This window comes from Candidozyma duobushaemuli (assembly GCF_002926085.2).
Source record: "Candidozyma duobushaemuli strain B09383 chromosome Unknown B_B09383, whole genome shotgun sequence".
Taxonomy (NCBI): Eukaryota; Fungi; Ascomycota; class Pichiomycetes; order Serinales; family Metschnikowiaceae; genus Candidozyma; species Candidozyma duobushaemuli.
In genome coordinates, this window is record NW_020289895.1 from 1,936,752 (window position 1) to 1,956,942 (window position 20,191).

The 20,191-nt window shown below is 48.0% G+C and overlaps 6 protein-coding genes and 1 non-coding gene across 7 annotated transcripts; 4 read left to right on the forward strand and 3 right to left on the reverse strand. All coding sequences in view use genetic code 12, as the record gives it.

The window, feature by feature from the left end:
- Positions 1–602: 602 nt before the first annotated feature.
- SOK1 (Sok1p) lies at positions 603–2,789 on the reverse strand (the record flags this gene model as incomplete). Its single annotated transcript, XM_025480814.1, has 1 exon — positions 603–2,789. One exon carries the CDS (start codon positions 2,787–2,789, stop codon positions 603–605), a length of 2,187 nt encoding a protein of 728 aa, XP_025335114.1.
- Positions 2,790–5,718: 2,929 nt separating this feature from the next.
- On the forward strand, positions 5,719–7,554 carry SFL1 (Sfl1p; the record flags this gene model as incomplete). The annotated part of the gene is made up of 1 exon (XM_025480815.1): positions 5,719–7,554. One exon carries the CDS (start codon positions 5,719–5,721, stop codon positions 7,552–7,554), a length of 1,836 nt encoding a protein of 611 aa, XP_025335115.1.
- A 482-nt stretch (positions 7,555–8,036) lies between these two features.
- On the reverse strand, positions 8,037–9,370 carry CXQ87_002301 (bifunctional AAA family ATPase chaperone/translocase; the record flags this gene model as incomplete). Its single annotated transcript, XM_025480816.1, has 2 exons — positions 8,037–8,777; positions 8,804–9,370. 2 exons carry the CDS (start codon positions 9,368–9,370, stop codon positions 8,037–8,039), a joined length of 1,308 nt encoding a protein of 435 aa, XP_025335116.1.
- Positions 9,371–9,981: 611 nt separating this feature from the next.
- CXQ87_002302 (ubiquitin-specific protease) lies at positions 9,982–13,803 on the forward strand (the record flags this gene model as incomplete). Its single annotated transcript, XM_025480817.1, has 1 exon — positions 9,982–13,803. One exon carries the CDS (start codon positions 9,982–9,984, stop codon positions 13,801–13,803), a length of 3,822 nt encoding a protein of 1,273 aa, XP_025335117.1.
- A 208-nt stretch (positions 13,804–14,011) lies between these two features.
- Positions 14,012–17,043, forward strand: ADP1 (putative ATP-dependent permease; the record flags this gene model as incomplete). Its single annotated transcript, XM_025480818.1, has 4 exons — positions 14,012–14,575; positions 14,623–15,862; positions 16,053–16,543; positions 16,570–17,043. 4 exons carry the CDS (start codon positions 14,012–14,014, stop codon positions 17,041–17,043), a joined length of 2,769 nt encoding a protein of 922 aa, XP_025335118.1.
- Positions 17,044–17,410: 367 nt separating this feature from the next.
- CXQ87_002304 lies at positions 17,411–17,492 on the forward strand. The gene has a single exon. It is a non-coding gene; the product is annotated as a tRNA-Ser (tRNA).
- Positions 17,493–17,832: 340 nt separating this feature from the next.
- On the reverse strand, positions 17,833–18,966 carry SVF1 (Svf1p; the record flags this gene model as incomplete). Its single annotated transcript, XM_025480819.1, has 1 exon — positions 17,833–18,966. The coding sequence occupies one exon, from the start codon at positions 18,964–18,966 to the stop codon at positions 17,833–17,835; it is 1,134 nt and encodes a 377-aa protein (XP_025335119.1).
- Positions 18,967–20,191: the final 1,225 nt, after the last annotated feature.

Genomic DNA, 20,191 nt, shown 5'->3' on the forward strand with positions numbered 1-20,191 from the left:
GACCTTAACCAAGGCCTAGGCCGGACCAACCTGCAAATATCTACCGTGAGGCCGCTGGCAAGCTGACGTCATACGATTCTTGCTGATTTTTCACTAGATAAGGGTCCTTTAGTTTGACTAAGTTTAACCGCCGTGAGAGTTGCTCGTCTGATGTTGCCAAATAGGAAAATGCTCCTCCACGACGATAATAACGTTTAAACGGAAATTCCGGACAGCTTGGCAAGACGTGATTGTCGACCAAAAACCCGGAGATGACCTTTTCGATTTCCGAATGGGGAGATCCTCATTAAGGTTTGAACAACCAGCACGAGACGACATTCCGCTGAAAATCAGGCTACTTTACTGAAATATATCTATTCTCTTAAATTATCATTTTTCCTATATGCAAATGGTTATTGTCCCTTGTAATTGAAGTAAGCAGCAAAACAAAAATATCTCTGAAGAAAAAAAATATAAAGGTGGCCTAGTGTTGGGCCTCGTCATAATGTGGTAGTAATGAATGGGGGGTGACCATGTGGCGTAACACATGGCATGCAAATGTGTCGTTAAAAAATTGTTTGGTAATAAGGGGTCGCTTGTTACTGCTGCTCGATGATGCTTGTTCAAAGACTGGCCTTGTCGTTTTTCACATAATTAGTGTAGTACTCGCCAAACACGCTCCAGTGGAACTTAACCAACGTAGAAATTCTCGATGCAATGCTAACCATTTCCAGATCAGATTTCTTGCTCTTGCCCGCAGAGCTCAGCTTCAAATCGTTGCTCAAACTGCTAGCAGTTATGGCACCGTCAAAGTTGAGATTGACAACAATCTCAGTCAAGAGCTCCTTGAAGATCTTGTCTTCCATGAGGCCATAGACGTCCGAGTTTGGCTGGATTTGCTTGATCAACCAGTTGTAACTGAAATCCACCATCGACTGAGGCAAGTTGTTGGTAACCTGCTTTCCTGTCAATGGGTTGGTGACGACATTCTTGACTAGCTGTAAGGCAATCGCCTGGACGTTTCTCGTCCACTTCACATTGCCGTTGTCGTCAGTAACAATGGCCAAGATCTCCTCTTGGACCTTTGTAAGATTCTCAGGTTTGTAGCTGGTAGCTCTGTAAGCAGCAGCGGGCAGGTAGTTATGAAGAAGCTGCTTGTATAACACAACACACAACTGGACACAGACCAACTGTCTAACGTCAGCTCTCAACAAAACCAATCTGGTGTGGTCGAACGTCAAAGTCAGAGGGAATTCCGTGGCCATGTTGCGGCATGAAAGCAAGTCGATGATGGCGGAAACGATGATAGCCTTGCTCTGTTCGGCATCCAGCATATTTTCCTTGTTCAACAGCTTGGCAATGTCGCTCTTCTTGTGGTAGTTTCTGTAGTACCACTTCAAAGAATCGGTGATGTCAATCTTGCAGTGGTTAATAAGCTGGTCAAAGTAGTCCTTCTCAAATTCGTTGGCAGTTTCAATCAAAACGGGTCTCAAGATTCTGATTTGATGGTTAGCCACGTCCAATTTCATAGCCTCCAAGATGAAGAAAATCGTTCTCAAACCCTGCACGAGCTTTTCGACCGAGTTCTCCTCAAAGGACTGCTGGAACTTGGCAATCATGTCAGACACCCACTGGTCTCTCATAGGGGCGCAGTGGGACTTGAACACCTCTCCGAGCCACTTGGCCATGGCGACAAAGTCAAAAGAGCCATGGGACAACTGCTGGACGAGAAGGTCAATGTCCATGATTTCGTTCACAGGAGCGCGGTCCTTAACCGGAAGGAGCGACAACAAAATGTCTCTCAAGGTGGTGAAAAGAACAGGCAAACGAGGGAGTTTGACGGAGTTAGGCTTAACGGTGCCGGCAAAGAACTGCTTGCACTCTGCTTCGATCTCAGTCCAGTACTTCTCGATGATGGTCTTCTTCCGTCTGCCGCGCTCGCCGTCCAAGTTGGGGCGGAACTGCAACTGAGGGTCAAAGAGAATGTCGTGTCTCAACTGAGGATTCTTCAAAATTTCGTGAAGATCGATCTCCTTCAACAGCTGCAAGTTGATGGGTGGAAGCGACGGGGTGGCAGGGGAATGGTAGTGCAGGGAGGCAGGGGCAGTCGGTTGCAGAAAAAAGGACGAGTTTTGGGAGGAGGCGGCCGACAGGAGCTGCTGGTGGGGCACGCGTTGGAGCACATGATGCTGGAACAACTGGGAGCGGGAGGTGTAGTTGATGATGGGGAGGGAGCGTGAGCGGAAACGTCTGACAAACTTTGGAGCTTTGGATCCCTGGGATGCCACCGGCAGCGCTCTGACGGCTTTCTTAGCCGAACGGTGGGCGGAGCGCTGAGCAGCCTTGACCAGCAGCAGCGGCAACTTGGGAGTCAGCAGCTGGGGCGTGGCGGGTTGCTTTTTGGAGGACTTGTCCTGGTCCATGTCCACGTCCACATCCACGTCTCCTTGGTCAGCAGCCGAGGCGTGTTGCTGGTCAGGGGTGGGCAGCGAAGGCTGGGAAAGGAGGTGGTGTTGGAGGAGGAGGTGGCGATGATGGAGGGATGGTCTGTGCTGGTTGAGGATGGGGCCTGGGTTTGACAGTTTGCCTGGGGACGAGGCCAGGGGCAGCGGGTTGGGCTGGATGGGGTCCTGTTGCCTGTCCTTGGGGGCGATGACGGAGGCGTCAAGTCTTGCTCTTTTGGCCGGGTCGGAGGAGGCCAGGGAGGAGTTTCGTTTGGCGCTGGAATCGAAGAAGACCGGCCGGAAGGTGTCGGTTTCCTGGAAGACCAGGTCCTGGTTTTCGTTTGAGTTGTTGAGCTGGGAGTTCATCCAGGCAGCACGATTAGCAGGGAGGGGTGGGCGTCTGGAAAAAACGGGGGTGATAAAAAAAAAAGTGGATTAAAACAGGATGGGTGTTTGGGGGATGCGTTGGAAGAAGTAGGTGGAGGAAAAAAAGGGCGAGGGCGAGGCACAGGGTTAAGAGAAGGAAGTGACTGAGGCAGCGAAAAAAGAAAAAAAAAAGGTGTACGGAAAAAAGAAATGGGCCACAAAAGAAGGCAGAGAACAAGGAAACCGTGCGGGCTGAGGAATGCCCAGGCATTAGCAACCACAAAGCAAGGAGACATCAAAAGAAAGCAGATTAGAAAAAAATGCCCATCATAGGCTGGAAGTGGGAGATGTCGGCAGGGGGGGTTTGCATTTCCAAAAATATTTGATGGAAAGAAAAAGAATAAAGAATTAAAGAGTGATAAAATTGATTTGTGAATTAAGAGAGCCTCCAAGGAACGTCTTCGGGTCGCTGTTTCAGTGGTTGTGAGTCACCTGGTTTTGGAATTATTGAGTAGTTGGAATGGCGCGGGCGCCATAGGCCGCTGAAACTGCCCCTGGGGCGGCGAGCATGAGGCAAAGGCGAGGAGACAAAGGCGAATGGGGCCTGGGGGATTCCGACGGAATAAGCCGACAGCCAACAAATTACAAATACGTCGGCTATAAAAGCCAAAAGAAAAAACAAGATAATCATTTCAAAATGCAGAAGCCGGGGATTGCAGCGAACAAGCCAACAATAACGCTCTGGCGGTGCAAGTTGGGGTGGGTTGCTACCGCGGAACGGCGAGCTTTCTGGAAGCCCCCGGTACGGCCCATTGTGCTAGCAGGAATGCGGCCGCGCCGAGGAGCCGGATAAGGAGCCCCAGAGGGAGATGAAATCACACAAAACGGCAGCCAAGACAACCACTGACGTGGGCAGAGGCTGACGGAGGAAGGTTTTAAAAATGACAGCAGAAGTGGAAGAAGATGAAGTAGACGAATAAGAAGAAGAAGAAGAGGAAGAAGAAAAGAAAAGGTAGATGGTTGTCGCCGTCAAGAAGGGTGGTTGCGACAATGCGATCGGACGTGCGGTGACGCCTGAAGATCAGACAATTCTTGGTGGCAGGGTGGCAGCGGCAGGCAGGCGGTGAGGATAGGCGGCGTGCAGTTCATGGAAGCAATGGGCCCGGTTACACAAAACGAGCACGAAAAGAAAAATGGAAAAGCTGAGGCCCCACCTCGCCTGGTCCGCGGAAAACCAGACCATGCAGTTCCCCACGGAGGCACTCTGGTGATGAGCTTTTGCGGAGCCTTGGTGGTGAGCTTTTGACAAGAAGTTTTTTTGACAAGTTGTCTTTTTTGCTTCATCTTAAGCTTCGACACTGTTCTTTTTTTTGCTTCACCTTGCTCCACTCTGCCTTCGACTGCCCTGTGACATCATTTTAGCGAGCAAGCAGCTGGCCGGTTTGAGTAAAAATCTCCGATTCGAGGCCGCCAGGCCTGACGGTGCTGGTGTTTGTTTGTTCTGAAAATCTGCGCCCGTGCGTTTTTCGTCTGATTTCACCAAACGCACGTTGCAGCCGTCGTCGCTAGGTTACGTTTTCGCAGCGGTTAGTCGGGCGCTGACGAGGCTTGGAAGTGGCGCCAGTCCACCAACGGCGTCCTAGAAAATGTACACAAAAAGCACAGGATGAAAAGCTCAGGATGAAAAGCACAAAAAAAAAGCACAAAAAAAAGCACAAGATGAAAAGTGACAAGACAAAACAAAAGGTTCTGCTGACTCCAGGCCAAGGCTCGTCTACGTCGTAACCGGATTTACGCTACACTTTAGCTCTCTTGATACGGCATTGTGTCCTGTGCCGTCCTGGGCACCTGCCTAATCGGCCCAAATAGCTCGAGCGGAACAATCGAACATGCCCGCGGCGAAGGAACAACGGCCCAACAAGGAAGGACTAAAAATTCGCAACAAGGCTCGACAAGAGCACAGAAAAGACAATCTGCAATTTGCCTGGCGGCCTCTTACTGTAAACTTCAAAGTCGGTTTCTCGGCTTCTGATCACTGGCACCCACAACTCCTAATCAGCCCCATCACCAATCAGCTAATTCCATCAAATTCACCAAGCCTGCCTCTGGCCCGCCGCTGGCCTGCCGCACTCTCCATTCTTCGGACATTACGAAATTATTTCATGTATTTTTTCTGTGCCAGCTTCTATTTTTTTCTGCCGCCGGCCGGGTCTGTCCCCCGAAATGCACCCTCCAACGCTGCCCTGAATTCTTCCCCTATTGTATCCAACCGCCTGTTCCTTCTCCCAGGCCCTCTTCTCTTTGTCTGCAATTCTGTGGTTTTCTTCACTTCTCGATTCGGGTTTCCAGATTGTTCCGATTTCTTGCCTTTTTCTCGCAAACGGCGACGGTTATGGCCTCCTTGGCTCTCGTCCTGGTCTCCAGCCGAGGCGGTCCTGCCGCGTTTCTAGGCGCCGTTGACTAGCGGCCCGCCAGATTTCACCGGGTGTTGGAGATCCATCGATAAAACCAAACTTTTTTTTACACTTTTGCAATTTCGTTAAATTTCCTATTATCCCACCCCCATTCTTTCTGCCTCCTCGCCTCTCCCCTCCACACATTCCATTCACGGGAACAATGGCTGGGGTGGTCACTGGATGTGTAGCAGAAGACCCTCACCTCTTCTCGTCCTGCTTCTACTCAATTTTCATTCTCACCAACCACTCCACATTTTCCCCTGCCACAGGCCCCCCTCGTTCACGGCCCTTCTTTCTCGTTTTTTTTTTTTATTTTTCCCTTTTTTGCCTGCTGCGGTCGGAGCCCTTAGTTCGAGCCTCACCGCCCTTGCCCCACCACCGCTCCCTGCTTCGCTTCCTAGGAAACGAGCCTCGAGAAACACCTCCAGAAAAAACTCCCAAAACAACCAAAAATTCCTTATCCACTCGGTTCCATGGCCTTGCCCACCCCTGGCGAGTCCGCCAACAATAACGACTTGCGGCACCAGCCACACCACCCTCACCAGCCACAACCTGACCTTCTACCCCAGGAGAACACGGACGAAAAAATGAATCCACAGAATCCTCCGCTCGAAGATGCCAAAATCCCGGGTCCCAAGACCCAGACCGTGTTTATCCACAAGCTCTACGACATGTTGGAGGACCTGAGCCTCTCGCATCTCATCTGGTGGCTGCCTTCCCACGATAGCTTCTGTCTCTATCCGGGCGAAGAATTCTCCAACGTTTTGGCCCAGTACTTCAAACACACCAACATCGCCAGTTTCATCCGCCAGCTCAACATGTACGGCTTCCACAAGGTGAACGACTCGTTCCACAGCGACGAAAAGGGCACGCTGAGTGGTCAGACCCGCTGGGAATTCAGACACGCCGCTAATCAGTTCCGAAAGGGAGACGTGGAGCTGCTCCGCCTCATCAAACGTAAGCTGTCGAAGGTCATGAGCACTCCGAAGGAAATCGTCAATTTGAAGCTGCTCCCGCCCACGCTGAACCCAGCAACAAGCAACGATTCAGACTCGGAGACCCCGGACCCAGCTTCCAAGCAGCAGTACCACCGTTCCCTTTATCAACAGCTGTGGAAGCAGCTGCTGGCGCAAAAACCACATACGCCTTCGCTGCCCAATGGCCATCCTCTGAATCCGCCTGGCCTGGTCTACTACCCCATGCATCCTTATCCAGGTTTCCCACACTCGGTGACGATGCCAGTGCCTGTGAGCCCAAGCTCTCCACCTTATCCTGACCATCCTATCCCCACGCCGCTGTCGTATGTTTCTCAGTCCCAGCTGCGGCAGCCATCGAACCAGACCGCTTTGGCTGTGGACCAGCTGATCAACTTGAAGTTGATCGAGATGCTGACGGCAATTACAACGCTCCGGGCCAGCTTCGACGACCTTCTGCAGAAATACGACACCGTCTGTGCCGCCCAGCAGCAGAGCCAGGACGATATGGTGCAGCTTCTTGATATTTTGGATAAAGATGAGCTACGACTGGAAAACTTGGCTGCGTTCCGAAGCAAACTCGTTTTGAGAAACCCACAGCAGGAGAAACAGCCTTCGGTGAATGGCCAGAACGGACAACCTCAAAATGGCCAGAACGGCTCGGCAGAGGAACCACCTTCCTCCAACATTGTGCCCCAGCGCTACCCTCTAAACCCAAACTATTCCTTGTACAACAACGGCGAAAACGGCTTTCGTCATTTCAAACTCGGCGAGGACGGCCACCAGAACCGCCACTTTTCTGTCCTTATGGACCCGCTTCAAACCAAGGCGTTGAAGGGCCCCGATGAGCTCAAATCGTCCAGCCCGCTTTCCAACCAGAAAGACGCCAGGGCCCCTCCCCATGTCCAGCAGTACCAGCCCAAGGTGAACCAGCAGGCCGCTCCGCTGCTCTACCAGCCCTATATGCGTAATGATACGGGGCAGCAGAGAACGGTTTCTTTGCCTATTCTCGATAAGAACATGCCGCAGAGTTTTTCACCCCAGCAGAGGCATTCTACAACTGCGCTTTTGAACGACGACAAGAGGCCCATCTCGCCCGGTCACGTTCTCCCCAAAACCTACACGCTGAACCCAATGGTCACTTCTGTTCCTTCTAAAGCGCCTTCTCCAGCTCCCAGTATACCGCTGACGCCTTTTGAAGGCAAGAGCGTGCTTCCTTCTGTCCAGGAGCTCGACAAGCTGATCAAGAGAAGCGCTTCAGGAAGGCTCTCCGATTTGCTTTCTGACGACGACCTGAAGGCTAAGAAGCTCAAGACCGAGGGATCTCAGAGCTGAGTGGTTCTACAGACTTAGTGACAATGTCTACGGAGTCTGCCTGACCATTCCGGATAGGCAATATGTTGGTTTGCAATTGACTGTCAATTGCATTGTTCGTGAAATTTGGACATTTTCCAATTCCTCTTTTTATGGGGCTGCCCATACTTTGGTCGGTTCGCTACTCAGGGTCTGCGCGCAAATAAAAACACAATTTGCATCTTCACCAACTCCACATCCCATGCCTGGATCTGCACAGTACCCCAGAGCCGGTTCAAGCGGGTGCTCAAAAGCAAAACCGACATGCCCATAGCCAACGACAACACAGACACGTTGGTTTATCTTGTCTACATGGACTACCTCAGCAAGTTGATGAGTGAAGAGGACATGTCTGAGCGGCTGCTAGAAGCCAAACACGAGGAATTGATGCGGTACTACCGGGCTAGGCGCCCGTTTACTTTCTTCTATGTGTTATTATTTCGGATGCAACTATATACAAGGGATCAGAATACACTATTAGGGTTTTTCAACGTGTCGATCATGGCGTACGCAGCCTGAGCGTCCTTCTTGTTGTACACAAACAAGCCCTGGAGCTGGGCCGTGCTGACCTTGCCCACAAGCTCTAGCTCCCGGAATTTCTGGACGAACTTCTCGCAAAGCTCTTTTTCGTCCTCGTAGAAACGCAAGAACATCCGCCTCACCTGCTGCTCTGTAGCGTTGTTGACCATCACCTTGAAGTCCACACGGCCTGGTCTGAGCAAAGCGGGATCTAGCCTTTCTGGATGGTTTGTGGTCATGAAGGTGATGCACTCTTCTGCAGAGACAACGCCGTCCAAGGCGTTCAAGAGTCCCGAGAAGGTCACCCCAGACTGGTAGCCTTGTTCGTTTGTCTGTGCACGTTTGTTGAACGCAGCGTCAATGTCTTCAAGAAGCAAGATGGAGCGATTGGGGATGTGGTTCATGAGGTGGTTGAGTCTGTCGTCAGTCAAATGGCCCTCGGAGAGGTTCAACACACAGATGTTGTAGTCGAGCTCACCAGCCAAGGCCTGGATGTACGAGGTTTTACCGCTTCCTGGCGGTCCATAGAGCAAATAGCCTCTTCTATAAGGGATGCCTCGTTGGTGGTACCACTCGCCCGAGCTCAAAAAGTCCTTGACGTCGTTCACTATGAGCTCACTCACGCCATCGTCTAAAACGACCGAACCAAGCATTCTTTTCTTACGAGGCTGGCCAAAGGGACGCCACTCGGGCCCCATGCCGTGTACAAGACGGTTTTGCCCTCCTGAGCCTTGAGGGCCATTTTCTTGGCCTCTGCTAGCAAGTCCAGGAAAACATGTCTATCGCTGTACAAGGTGGTCAAGGTGACGGTTTCGAAAGGCGTTCCTGAGGTCATATCCAAGAGCTTTCCAGAACGTTCTCTGTTGACAAGCATGTAGGCGCCTTTGTACTTGATCAAGTGCTTTCCAGGGCCCGGAACCAAGGAGAATTTCGTCGTGACAGCGCCGTTGTCGTGCTGAACATAGTTGGTTTCAACGGACAAGTGTCTCAGCGACCGGTGCTTGTACTGGGACATCCACTCCAAAAACCACAAGTACAGCTTATCCTTGGAAGGGATCTCGAGGTCCACGAGAAGCTGTCTATAAAGAAAGCCCGAGGATCTGACGATACCCAGTCTGGCCAAAGCTAGACCAGTACCCAAAAGCATAAGGCCACCGCCAGCAGCGAAATATGGATTGTTGACGACGGCCTGGTCAAACATGGTACGAGCCATGCCTGTGTACGAGCCATCGGACTCTGCTCTGATTTTTTCTAGGTCGAATTGAGGAGGAGTAGCCATGGTGAAGAATGAACTTAGCGAGCGATGCAGATGGTGCAGGCACTGTGCTGGACACCGAGTCGGTTATGTTTGTGTGCAGTGGATTGGAGGTAACATGGATTCGGTGAATATGATAATTGGGAGTGGTTTTGGAGGTGGATTTTTATACCATGAAAAGATTTGATCTGTGTGGTTGGATAGTATGGGTGGTTGTGGTTGCAAATGCGAGGCAGGGGTTCTGCGAACAGGCCCCACAACCAGTACGGTAATGGTGTACATTTTTTAACCTTGAGTTATGGAGAGAGCATTCTCTATGGCGCTATTAGCTGTTAAATTGAAATGTGTCATAAATACCAATTAGTTATTTCCGCATCTTTGGACTCTTTAGATTCCGTAGTCTCTAGTATGTGCGCAAGTGCTGCTTGCATTGTTGCCCCAGAAACCAAGGTGGCGTTGAAAATCCAAATTCCAGCATTCTTTTAGGTTAACTCCTGGATCAAATCATACTCCTTCCTTTTCTCCTCTTCAAGCCATCCCCACTTTGAGCACCACCTGGGTTCCTCTTGTGGATCCTGCATTAGCGAAGCATCACCAGGCAATCAACCAACTCCACGTTTTGTGATATCCGGCCAATGGAATCCAATTCTCCTGATATGCGCCCGGCACAGCCCGAGGCCTCCACTAGTGCCGAGTCCAAACCCCCTGCGGCTCAAAATCAGTCCAATTACAAGTCAAGCAACCCATTTGCCAACGGACAGTTTGCTACTAGATCCTCGACTGAAACCACAGAAACGCTGTTTTTCACGGAAAACGACAACATCCAGCACGTGGCGACGCTGCTTCCAAGAGATGTCTTGAAGAAAGCGCCTTTTAAAACGTCAAACAGGATCTTTAGTGATCTCAAATACACCCCGAGGTTCTTCCAGCTTAAACTGCTGCTGGCACTCAGGGACTGTAAAGCAGCATCTTTATTATCGTCGAAGCCGGCTGATTACGCCAAACAGCTTCTGCTGGTTCTTGTGACGGAAAATGACCACTTTGAGCCGCTTATCTTGAATAATGCCGTGGAGTACGTTCCAGCTTTCCACAAGGTCGATCTACCAGAGAAGTCCTTATCTGTTACGGTAATTCGTGGTCTCTTGGTAAGGAAGATTTCACACGAGATCTTCCACTTCCGATTGGCTATTCTTGAACAGAATAGACCTCCCGTATTCTCAATCGATAAACACGAGTACCATGTTCTTCTGCGTGAACAAGTCTCGCCAGACGACTTTGAATCCTTAGGCGAAGACAAATTGGCAGCTGATTCCATCGTGGATGATGTTTTTTATAAATCTGCCAACACACCGCATAATCACATCTTGAGAGTCACTGTCTTCCATCCAGAATTCACCAATGACGAGCTGCATGCCATGACCGACGTGAATGTGGTCAATGAGCGTTTTGCAGAAAAGATCAAGGAGTTTCCTGAGTCGCCGTCTGCCCAAGTCACCAAATTCGATCCCATTCATTGCATCCAAACTCTCATAAAGGTGCTCAAGGGTCCAATCGTGTTGCCTGAGGACCAACCACTCCAAACTATACCTAGAATGAAGTCTGCTCTCGATGCAAAGTTGGACACTTCCTTGCTTTTTGACAAATTGGGCTTCACGTTAAATGAAGAGGAACAGCTTTTTGTTCCTCCGAACCTCGCTAAGGACCCAGTCCTTCGTGAAAGTTTCATTCGAAAAGCCTATGAGCTTCTTTTTATCGGAAAACTTCTCCGGACCTCGCTGCCAAACGACTTTGACAGACAATTCTCATATAACGACTCCATGTCACGGGCATTCACTGCTCTTGGCGAGGTCGATAAGTACTCATCTGTGACATCGTTTAGGCAAGATAGCTCTGATAAGTTCTCCTTCTTTGTGGCGTTGAGTTCGTTTACGTTCTACCAAGATGAGTTGATCATTCGTTGCTTCGAGAACACTGTTTCGTCGGATCCTTCTAACAAGCTCTATTATGTTGACTCGTTCAAGAACTTATTGGCATTCCGGTCTTCTAGAGCGGGTAGCCGGTTACAATCCTATTACCAGAACCAATACAATAAGGGCCTAATGTATGGCTTCTCGGAATACAAGGATGCTTTAAAGTCAATTGGTATCGAGGGAGTATCTGTGGAGGACAACGTTGACGACGAAGTTGTCATTGGCATGTACAAGCAAGCTTGCAAAAATGACCACAAGAATTACACATACTACAACAAGCAGTTGAGGATAATTGCTACCATCAAGCATAGCCCTGAGTTGATTAAATTTCTCGACAAAGAGCTCATACCTGCTCAGATCGCTCTTGAAGAATTGAGAATTGAGGAGCTCACCGAAGATGACGTGGTTGTTACTGCTTACGAATTCCGCTTAGATGAAGTTCTCCAGTCTGTGAACTTTAACACTGAGTCACAAGAAATACGGTTCCTCAAAAAATGCTTACTTTCCATCGCTATCAGCAGAAAAAGTTACATTCTCATGAACTATATCGAGCTCAAGTCTCCCGACTTATCTCAGGAAGAGCCACAGTTGAGTGTTGACGAAGCGCTTGAGTTTTTGGATTCTGATAGACAAACGAACGACTTTGAGATTACTGCCAAATTCCAGGACAAGATGGCAACATCTGAAGTCGGTGACGTCGGCGCTTTTATGAACCTCAGAGCAAGTCTACGAACCTTGGCGGAAATAAAGAAGCTGGACATTTTGGCAAGCTTCTTAAGAAATGGCAAAATCGACTCTTCGTTGTTGCCACCAGAGAACTGGCCAGCAGGTTTGGACAACATTGGTAATACCTGTTATTTGAATTCTTTGCTCCAGTATTACTTTTGCATTAAGCCGTTGCGCGAGACCATCCTTTCGTTTGATGATACCAACCTTGAGAGCTTAAAGGTAAAGAAACGGAGAGTTGGTGGACGTGATGTGGAACAGTCTGAGCTTGAAAGGTCGGGCCAGTTTGTCTTTAGACTCCAAAGCCTTTTTCTGGAGATGATCACTACGAGAAGTCGCTGTGTCCAACCAAGCAAAGAATTGGCATATCTCTCATTTTTGCCTTTATCCCAAAGCGTTGAATTCAAGGATGAGTCGGCAACAGCTAAAGCTGACGAGATCCTCTCATCGGATATGGATGTCGAGCCACGCCCATTCAGTGATCAAAGACTGATTGATGATGTCGATATGTCCGACAAAGAGAATGAGCCAGCCTCTAAAAATCAGCAAGCCTCAGACGACAATCTACTTGACCTCTCAGAGGAAGAGAAGAACGACACCAAACTTCTGAGCGTTGAAGAATTATCGATCAAGGAAGATGAGTCCTCAAAAGCTCCATTAGAATCCGAAGATGCAGCAGATGAGAAACCTCAGAAGAAGATTATGAGCATCAGTACTGACCAAATGGAGAGTACAATTGAAATCGGAAGGCAGCAAGATGTGACTGAATGTATCGAAAATGTGACTTTTCAAATCGAGACTGCGCTTGAACCAACCAAGATTGACGACGATGGTGAACAGTATGATTTGGTCAAGCAATTATTCTGTGGCAAGACGAAACAGACCATCACTCCACTTGAAGAAGGAACAAATGCAACACCAAGAAGCTCATTTGAAAGATTCTTTAGTTTGATCATCAACGTCAGTGATCATCCAAAAGATATATACGATGCTCTCGATAATTATTTCATCGAGGACATCATGAACCTAGAGGAAGGTCAAGTCAAAAAGTCTACGACTATAACAGAACTACCTGAGATTTTGCAATTTCATGTCCAGAGAGTCCTTTTCGACAGAGAAAGACTCATGGCGTACAAGTCTTTGGAGGTCATACCGTTTAAAGAGACCATTTACTTGGACCGCTATCTCGACACTGACGATGAGGAGCTTAAAAGAAAGAGACTGCAAGTGTACGAGTGGAAGACAGAGATCAAGAAATTGCTGGAGGAGAAAGATGCCCTTTTGCAAGTTGACCCCGAAACCAAGCTTTCTGCGATTGACTCTCTCCAGGCCACGAAAAAATTTCTCGAGACAAAGTTGTCTACGTTCCCGGAGTTATCCATCAAGCCTGAAACCATTGAGGCCATTGGTGACCAAATCACGGAGTTCAAGGGCAAGCTTCAGTCCATCCATGACGAGATCAAAGTCTTACAAGAGAAATCCAGCAACCAATTTGATGATTATCAAAAGGTTGGATACACACTTTTTGCCATTTTCATTCATCGTGGCGAAGCTTCATATGGCCACTACTGGGTCTACATCAAGGACCTCAAGAGGAACATATTCAGAAAGTATAACGACGATAGTGTGACCGAGGTGCCGGCGCTGGAGGTGCTTAATTTTGCAGAAGGTAACACAGCCACACCTTATTATATGGTGTTTGTGAAGGACGAGCTTAAGGAGACCTACATCGAGCCTCTCAAAAGGGAGATCCCTGAGTGATTCTGGATTGGCTGCGAAATAAGGTTGGTATTCCCGACTGATAAAGGAGTGTGTATACTGCACAGAGGACCGGTTACCTACTTATTCTAAATTGCTCTGGGTATCTATCTATCAAGGTGAGACATTCGCCACTTCTTTACCATACACACTAGAATTCCATAATTTCGAACATATATCCCATCATTCATTGAAATAAAGCGAAACTTACATGAAACTTTTGTCGCTTCTCCCAGCTCTCGCTTATCTAACTGGGGCGTTAGCAAAGGAGCCACTTGGACCAAAGTCCTGGTACTTAGAAGACTCTTTCGATAAGTTTCAGCAAAATGCCATTGTTAACAATCTTTTTGAGGTGAAGGAGTTTGGTGAAGAGGACAAAGATAAAGACTGTCCGCCATGTTTCAATTGCAATCTACCTAATCACCGGTGTGCTCAATTCTCGAAGTGTAATACGTTCACGGGTATGTGTGAGTGTCACGAAGGCTTTGGTGGTCTGGACTGCTCAGAGCCTTTGTGTGGCTCTCTTGCCAGAGATAATTCAAAAAGACCACCTCGAGGCAACGAGACCTCATGTTCGTGTGACGATGGCTGGGACGGAATTAACTGTAACATATGTACAGATGATTCTGTCTGTGATGCTTTTATGCCCGAGGGCCTCAAGGGAGTTTGTTACCAGCGAGGAGTTGTCATCAACGAGATTCACCAGATGTGCAATGTGACCAATCCCAAGATTATCAAGATTTTAGAGGGTGAGATCCCCAAGCTACCTTTAGATGTGACAAGAAGAACAATACTTGCGATTTCCAATTCTGGATTGATGAGGTCGAATCTTTCTTTTGTGACTTGAGTCTGTGCAAGTTTGATTACGACCTTGAGTCAAATACAACCCGCTACAACTGTGACAATGTGGCTTGCGAGTGTTTGCCTGGGCGAATGCTCTGTGGCAAATCTGGCTCAATCGATATCTCAGAGTTCCTTGAAAAAACTATCAAGGGTCCAGGTGACTTCACTTGTGACATTACCGGTGGAGAGTGTCGTTTCTCCGAACCTAGCATGAATGGATTAATTTCATCGGTGTTTGGTGATCCGTATATCATGATCAAGTGTAAAGCAGGCGAATGTGTCCACAAGAGTGAAATTCCAGGATATGACCTTCCTGACCGCAGCAAGTTCACTTGGTACAATCTCTTCACCATTGCAGCAGTAGTTGCAGTTGTTGGAGTCGCTATAATTACCTCGATTTACCATATTAAGAACAGCCCGCTTTTCAAGACTGGCTCTTTGCTGGGCTATGATGATGACAATGATTTCAATCCATTGAATGAGAACTTCACGCCCACTACTTTATCCTTCAAGGACGTCTCTTATCATCTTGGTGGTGGTTCTCAAGTTTTGAATAGCATCTACGGTTTGGTCAATCCAGGTGAATGTCTCGCCATCATGGGTGGGTCAGGTGCTGGTAAGACTACTCTTCTCGATATTTTGGCAGGTAAACGCAAGAGTGGTAAAACGTCTGGAGAAATCTTTGTGAACGGCCAGGTGCTTGATCGTCATGATTACAGAAAGATTGTGGGCTTTGTGGATCAGGAAGATCATTTGATTCCTACGCTAACTGTATACGAGACTGTCCTCAACAGTGCCTTATTGAGACTCCCTAAAATCATGCCTTTGCATTCTAAGATTTCAAGAGTCATTGAGGTCTTGAACGAGTTGAGAATTCTCAATATCAAGGACAGGGTTGTTGGTTCTGATTTCAATAGAGGAATCTCGGGTGGTGAGAAGAGAAGAGTTTCGATTGCTTGCGAACTTGTCACCTCTCCATCTATATTATTCTTGGACGAACCAACCTCTGGTCTTGATGCTTATAATGCTAGAAATGTTGTTGACTGTCTCGTCAAGTTGGCAAAAAATTACAACAGAACAATTGTGTTCACTATTCACCAACCAAGGTCCAACATTGTCTCATTGTTCCACAAGCTTTTGTTGCTCAGTGAAGGTGATTTGATCTACTCCGGAGACCTCATCAAGGCAAACGACTTCTTTTCGAAACATGGCTACAGATGTCCCCAGGCTACAACATTGCTGATTACCTTATTGACATCACAATGGATCATAAGAAGGTTGTGCGGGTTCCCGATACTGAGGAGGATGTTCATGCGGCATTCACAAACCCGAAAATACCGACGTGGATGAAACCGCTGAGTGGGAGCACTATGCTACTCATCGCGATGAATACAACTTCCAGCCCTTAGCGCAGCGTGATAATGGTGATAAATTAATTCAGCTTCATAAAAAGTTGCCTCAAACATTTAATGAGTCTGTGCTCGCTATAGAGCTCAAACAGGAGATTGAAGAGTCCAAACAAAGCTCTGCAGCTCTCGACGTGCTGCATCATCTTTTGAAGAAGGCATCGTTGTTCACGCAGTTTACAGTCTTGAGCTCTAGAACGTTCAAGAACTTGTACAGAAACCCGAAGTTGCTTCTCACAAACTATGTCTTGTCTTTGCTTGTTGGTCTTTTCTGTGGTTCGCTTTACTACAAGGTTTCTAATGACATAAGTGGGTTCCAAAACAGATTGGGTTTGTTCTTCTTCGTTTTGGCGTTGTTTGGTTTCTCTTCCTTGACTGGATTGCACTCATTCGCAGAGGAAAGAATCATCTTCATTCGTGAGAGAGCGAACAACTACTACAACCCATTCAGTTACTACGTTAGTAAAGTGTTGTGTGACATCATCCCATTGCGTGTGTTGCCACCCATCATCTTGCTAAGCATTTTGTACCCACTTGTGGGTTGACAATGGAACACAACGGTTTCCTCAAGGCTCTTTTGGTGCTCGTTGTGTTCAACGTTGCCATTGCGTCAGAAGTGTTGATTGTGGGTATCTTGATCAAGGATCCTGGCACGTCCACTATTCTGGCCGTTTTAATCCTTCTCTTCTCGATGTTGTTTGCCGGTCTTTTCATCAACAGCGAAGACCTCAAGGTACAAACCAAATGGTTGCAGTGGATCTCTCTTTTCCACTACGCCTATGAAGCACTTGCAATCAACGAAGTGAAGGATTTGATATTAAAGGAGAAGAAGTACGGACTCTCTATTGAAGTCCCAGGTGCTGTTATTTTGAGTACCTTTGGTTTCGAGGTCTCTGCTTACTGGAAGGATGTAAGCTATTTGATCGGCTGGGCCGCTACATTCCTTGTACTTGGCTATGTCTTCTTGCATTTCTTGACCTACGAAAGAAGATGAGCCTTAACTAGAAGAATCATTTGATTTATAGAATCTGTCAAATATGACGAGTTACGAAGTCTGAGAGTGTAGATTTTATGGTTCAGCAGAACTTTGAAGATGAATGATTAAGATTGTGCATTTATCCATTTAATTTATTGGAACTTTTGCTTTTTATAAATCACAATCGCTAAAAATAAAATCATTCATTCATCCTTCCCTCTTCATATGTCGAATAGCTGTCGCTTAAGCATTGCAGCCACCTTCCCAATCGGTCTAGTATAGTCCTAAACCTGGAAAGTGCTTGACCTTGCACGTGATATGGAGCACGTGCAAGTCTTTCACCATGCAGCTCTAATTGTTTTGTGATGTAAGTTTCCGCATAGAAGGCAACTTGTCCGAGTGGTTAAGGAGAAAGATTAGAAATCTTTTGGGCTTTGCCCGCGCAGGTTCGAGTCCTGCAGTTGTCGTTATCTTTTTTGCAGCTTTTAGCGATCAATACCATCCACCTTTATTTACACACTGCAATTTTTTAAAACCTTTCTATTTCATCAATTTATTTTATTGTTTGAATCACCAATTTCGCTCATTATGTGGCCATAGGAAACTACCCTGATCACTGACCATGGAGAATTGCCTCCCTCTCCTACGCCCTCTTTCTAATCTAATTCATTAACGTATTAAATCAAATATATAGTATGGGACCAGCGGGAGGTAAATTAGTGCTGGGGACCCACTTTACTTGTGCAGCGAGAGACCTGGAGCTATATGGTTTTTTATGATTTATGCGGTCGCTCAGCCGTCGTTGCTTTAGTCGGAGATGAAAGTAGCCTCGTTGAAACCGATACCCTCCTCGGTCTCAGAGCCATACTTAATGCTCAATGGGTTGCAGAACTGGTAAATGTATGGCTTGGCACCCGAAACGCCAGAAACGATGTTCTTGACGAATTGAGGGATCTCAGCCATCACGTCCACACGCTCGACCAACTGGTTCAACTTACCAGAGACAACGGCCACGGTTTCGGAGTCTGGGCCGTCCTTGGAGAAGTTGAAGGTGATGCCCTTGGGGACGTTCCAGCCGACTTCGTCGATCTCAGCGTCCTCGTGGGTCACCTCGTTGTCAATCGACGTGAGCACCACCTTGTCGTCCTTGGCAAGAATGGCAATGTTGACCTTTGTGGTGGCGTAAGAGCGAGGGGTGGTGAACTCCATCTGCACGGCGGAAAAGTGTGGGCTCTGGAAATTGAGGAAGTTCCAGGATTTGGCAGCGTGGTGGGGCTTCATGCCCTGCAAAGCCATCACAAACATGGTGAAGCCGTCAATCTCAAGCTGCACGTTGTTCTTCAACGAGAGCTTACCCGTGACGCTACATCTAGGCCAGAAGGCGTGTCTCATGGAGCCCCATGGGTTCTCCAAGTCGTCACCGTAGAGGGTGGTACCGTCTTTTCCGAAAACGACACCAGGGGTCAATCTCTTGACGGTCAAGTCGACCAAGGAATCCTCGTTGACTAGCGACTTCAAGTGGTAGGTGACGCCATCGTCAGCAAGCTCAAAGGACAAGTTCTTAGCGTAGAAGTTGGAACCCTCAGCACGGAACTCCTCCAACGCGGTGGAAGTCCAGATGGCGTTTGGGTCATCGGCGCCCTTCTCGTTGTTATACAATCTGAAGGTGAACTGAGCAGTGGTCTTGACGCCCATGAGATTGGAGTGGATGATCTGGGCAAAACCAGTGTATCCCGTTTTCAAATCGGAAAAGTAGAAAGTCTGGGTCTCCACGTTGGTGTAGCCAGGCTTTCTCCAGGCAAAGTCCTCAGACGTGGTTTCTCTAGAAACAGGGTCACCCTTCTTGATGAAATCGGTGATTGGATGGATGGCTTCACGGCCATACTCTGGCTCGGCGGTGCCTGCGACAACGGAAAGACCGGACTGGACCCACTTCAACATAATATACTAGATTGAGTGGAAGAAAGAGGTGAGACAAGGCAACTGATGACTGCGGTTTGCTGTGGGCTGGGGGGGTGCTCGCGATAGCCGCTATGAGCCGCGCACGACCGGTTGCTGCTTCAAAGCCATTATAGCAAAAAGCAAAAGAAAGGAAAAAAAAAAAAAGGGGTCTGTGTTTCTTTTATTTTGACAAACGGCTGTGTATGTGGTGCCGTTGGGTGGTGCCGTTTTTGTGAGGCAGGGGCGGGGTGGCTGGACCATTGTTTCGATTGTCCTTCTTCTTGTCAACCTCTGTCTAATGGGGCGATGGATCAGGTCATGGTGGTGGATGATGGAGGGGGAGGCTTGAAGTGACAGCATAGTAAATTTTATGGAATCAACTTCTGAAGCATTTTTGAAAAATCTCTGGGGTCGCTTCCATGACTGGTTGCTCGTTTCGCAGCCAAAACATGAATCTGCATGGCTGCTGAAGTGGAACAAAGCGGGGCCAGATAAGAAAAAGTTGGTGAAAATATAGCAGTTTTTTGTAGGACAGGTTTTGAGAAAAGTCGTTTGGCGGTGGTTGGCGAGCGGTCTGGGGCTGAGCGGGTGGGCTTTTCTCGTCTAGAGGCTCACGGTGCTCCGGAATTTCCCATTTTAGCAGTGGCAGGCTGCCAAACCAAGGGCATTTTGATTATTGAAAGCAATCAGAGAAAGTTGCACCATCGGCGAAATTTGAGATTGGCAATTCATTCTCGCCCAAGGTGTCTTTAAAAAATGGCATACTGATGTTGGAGCTAATATTCCTGAGACCACGAGCAGCACCCTAAATACGTAGCACCATCACTGAAGGCCTTGCTATAAATTTCCCCAAATCATGATCATCTAAACTCTTTTCTGCTTTTGCTTGGTTGCAACCTCTTAAATAGAATTGCTTCCATCTCACCAGTCTGCACCGTGAGCTCTCGTCTAGGCGAACCTGAATGATCTGCGGTCCTCGATAGTAGCCCCAGTTTTGCGTTCTCAATAGCCTAAAGCCGCCATTTTCCAAACTCAACCAGGCTAAATACACATTTCAAAAAGGCAAATTCATGCATGATAACCGCCTCTTTTAAGTCAGCCAAAGCAGGGTCGCAAACCACGGACCTCCCTAGTGCTGGTTTGGAAACCCAACCACCGGCTACCGGTTATGTGCTGCTTGGCGCCTATTCAGGCATGGCCCGTCAGACGGTCAAGCCAACCTGCC